This window comes from Antrostomus carolinensis, unplaced genomic scaffold (assembly GCF_000700745.2).
Source record: "Antrostomus carolinensis isolate BGI_N321 unplaced genomic scaffold, ASM70074v2 scaffold45562, whole genome shotgun sequence".
Taxonomy (NCBI): Eukaryota; Metazoa; Chordata; class Aves; order Caprimulgiformes; family Caprimulgidae; genus Antrostomus; species Antrostomus carolinensis.
In genome coordinates this window covers 694-3,040 of record NW_010301053.1, presented here as the reverse complement: position 1 = coordinate 3,040, position 2,347 = coordinate 694, and the positions used below count along the sequence as shown (strand labels likewise).

The window sequence follows — 2,347 nt, the reverse complement described above, 5'->3', positions numbered from 1 at the left end:
ATCAGTCTCACAAATCAATCAATCTCAAGTCTCACAAATCAATCAATCTCACAAACAAGGGATCAATCAATCTCGTAAATCAATCAATCTCACAAACAAGGGATCAATCAGTCTCACAAACAAGGGATCAATCAATCAATCTCACAAACAAGGGATCGATCAGTCTCACAAACAAGGGATCAATCAATCTCACAAACAAGGGATCAATCAATCTCGTAAATCAATCAATCTCACAAACAAGGGATCGATCAGTCTCACAAATCAATCAGTCTCACAAAATTGATCAATCTCACAAGCAATCGATCAATCTCACGAACAAGGATTTGATAGATCTCACAAATGAGGAATCAATAGATCTCACAAACGAGGGATCGATCAATCTCACAAATGAGCAATTGATCAGTCTCACAGACAGGGAATCGATCAGTCTCATGAACAGGGAATTAATCAGTCTCACAGACAGGGAATCGATCGATCTCATTAACAAGGAATCAAATCAATCAATCTCACACATCGATCAATCTCACAAACAAGGTATTGATCAATCTCATGAACAACAAATCAATCAATCTCATGAACAACAAATCAGTCTCACAAACGAGGGATGGATCAATCTCACAAACGAGGGATGGATCAATCTCACAGATGAGCAATTGATCAGTCTCACGGACAGGGAATCGATCGATCTCATTAACAAGGAATCGAACCGATCAATCTCACAAATCAATCAGTCCCACAAACAAGCAATCAATCAATCTCATGAACAAGGATTTGATAGATCTCACAAACGAGGGATGGATCAATCTCACAGATGAGCAATTGATCAGTCTCATCAATGAGGAATTGATCAGTCTCACAGACAGGGAATCGGTCGATCTCATTAACAAGGAATCGAATCGATCAATCTCACAAACAACAGATCAATCAATCTCACAAACAACAAATCAATCTCACAAACAAGGGATCAATCAACCTCAGGAACAACAACCACTCACACCCGGGCCGGAGCAGGAGGACACGTCCATCTTACCTTGAGGATCAACTTCTTTCGCCATCTTGAGCGCATCCGAGTTGGCCAGGTCCATGTTGGCCGGCGTGACAGCCAGGATCAAGCTGCTCTCCCTGCTGATGAACTGCAGGATCATGTCTTTGATCTGGTACTCGATATCCTGCGGTTGATCCCCCACCGGCACTTTGGTGATGCCCGGGAGATCGATCAGAGTCAGGTTCAACACTGAAAAGACAAGAGATCAACTGTCTTGAGGGGTCAAGGACCTGGTGATTGGAGATGTTGGTCTTGTAGATGGATCTTTTCAGATCTGTGGAGAGAACCACCCCTCCACCAGCCTCAGAATCCCCCTTGAAGGAAGGTGAGGTCTTGAAGGAAGGTGAGGTCTTGAAGGAAGGTGAGGTCTTAAGCTCCTGGTGATTGGAGCTGTCGGTCTTGTAGATGGATCTTTTCAGATCTGTGGAGAGATCCACCCCTCCACCAGCCTCAGAATCCCCCCTTGAAGGAAGAACTCCTGCTCTATTCATGTCCCAGGCAGCCCCCATCGACCCTCCAGGCTGGTCTAAGATCAGTCAGACACACATCACAGCCAGGATTTGCTTTTAGGACACGGGTTGAGCCAAACCCCACGTGTGCCAACACCAGATTTGCTTCTTTCGTGGTGTTTTAACCCACAGGAGGTTTGGGGCAGGGAAAGGGGGTCGCTCACCGTGCGGTGAGTAGACGCGGAGGTTGATGGGGACGGGGGAGATGCCTTTGTTTGTTCCTGTCACCCTGTCGGTTTCCGCTTCGATTTCCTGCCGCACCTCGTCGAAATCTGTGAATTTTTTGGATTTGCAGTGCAAAAATTCGGCATATTCTGGAAGAAATGAAAGAAAAATTAAAAATTGAGAGAGAGAGAGAGAGAGAGAGAGAACTTTCCTACAGTCCCCAGGATCATGACAGCCTGGCTCCTCCCAACCTGCCCCTTGAAAAGGGATGTTAATAAGTTTAGGACCATAATTTGCCCCGGGGAGAGGGAGGGAACAACTCCCTCCCTCCCTCCCTCCCTCCAGTTGCCCCAGTGCAGGACTTTGGGATTTGACTGGTTTAGAGACGTCTCTGCATGGCAAAGCGGAACCAGCCACGCGCTTTGGTGTGATGCCCAACAGCCAGGCAGGACTGGTGACCCAGAGGAGCACCAAGGATCTATCCCAGGGATCAACCTGGTTGTCTTCAGCCTCCTTGACTGGTAGCAACCTCAAATAATCTTGGCTTAGCCACTTCCTCTGGCTGGGGAGGAAAAACCAGGAGGGTGGCAGCCAGCTGGTTGGGGCTGAGCTCGCCGACGCTCTGCCT

General features: G+C 47.3%; 1 protein-coding gene across 1 annotated transcript in view; it reads right to left on the bottom strand.

Annotated features, from left to right (window-relative positions):
• LOC104521356 (dynamin-2) overlaps positions 1 to 1,868 on the bottom strand; it is a gene marked incomplete at both ends in the record, with an annotated part of 4,718 nt that extends 2,850 nt beyond the window's left edge. The window contains 2 exons of the mRNA XM_010163326.1: positions 1,031 to 1,234; positions 1,719 to 1,868. Of these exons, the coding sequence (XP_010161628.1) occupies positions 1,031 to 1,234; positions 1,719 to 1,868 (354 nt within the window). The remainder of the gene's footprint in view (positions 1 to 1,030; positions 1,235 to 1,718) is intronic.
• Positions 1,869 to 2,347: the final 479 nt, after the last annotated feature.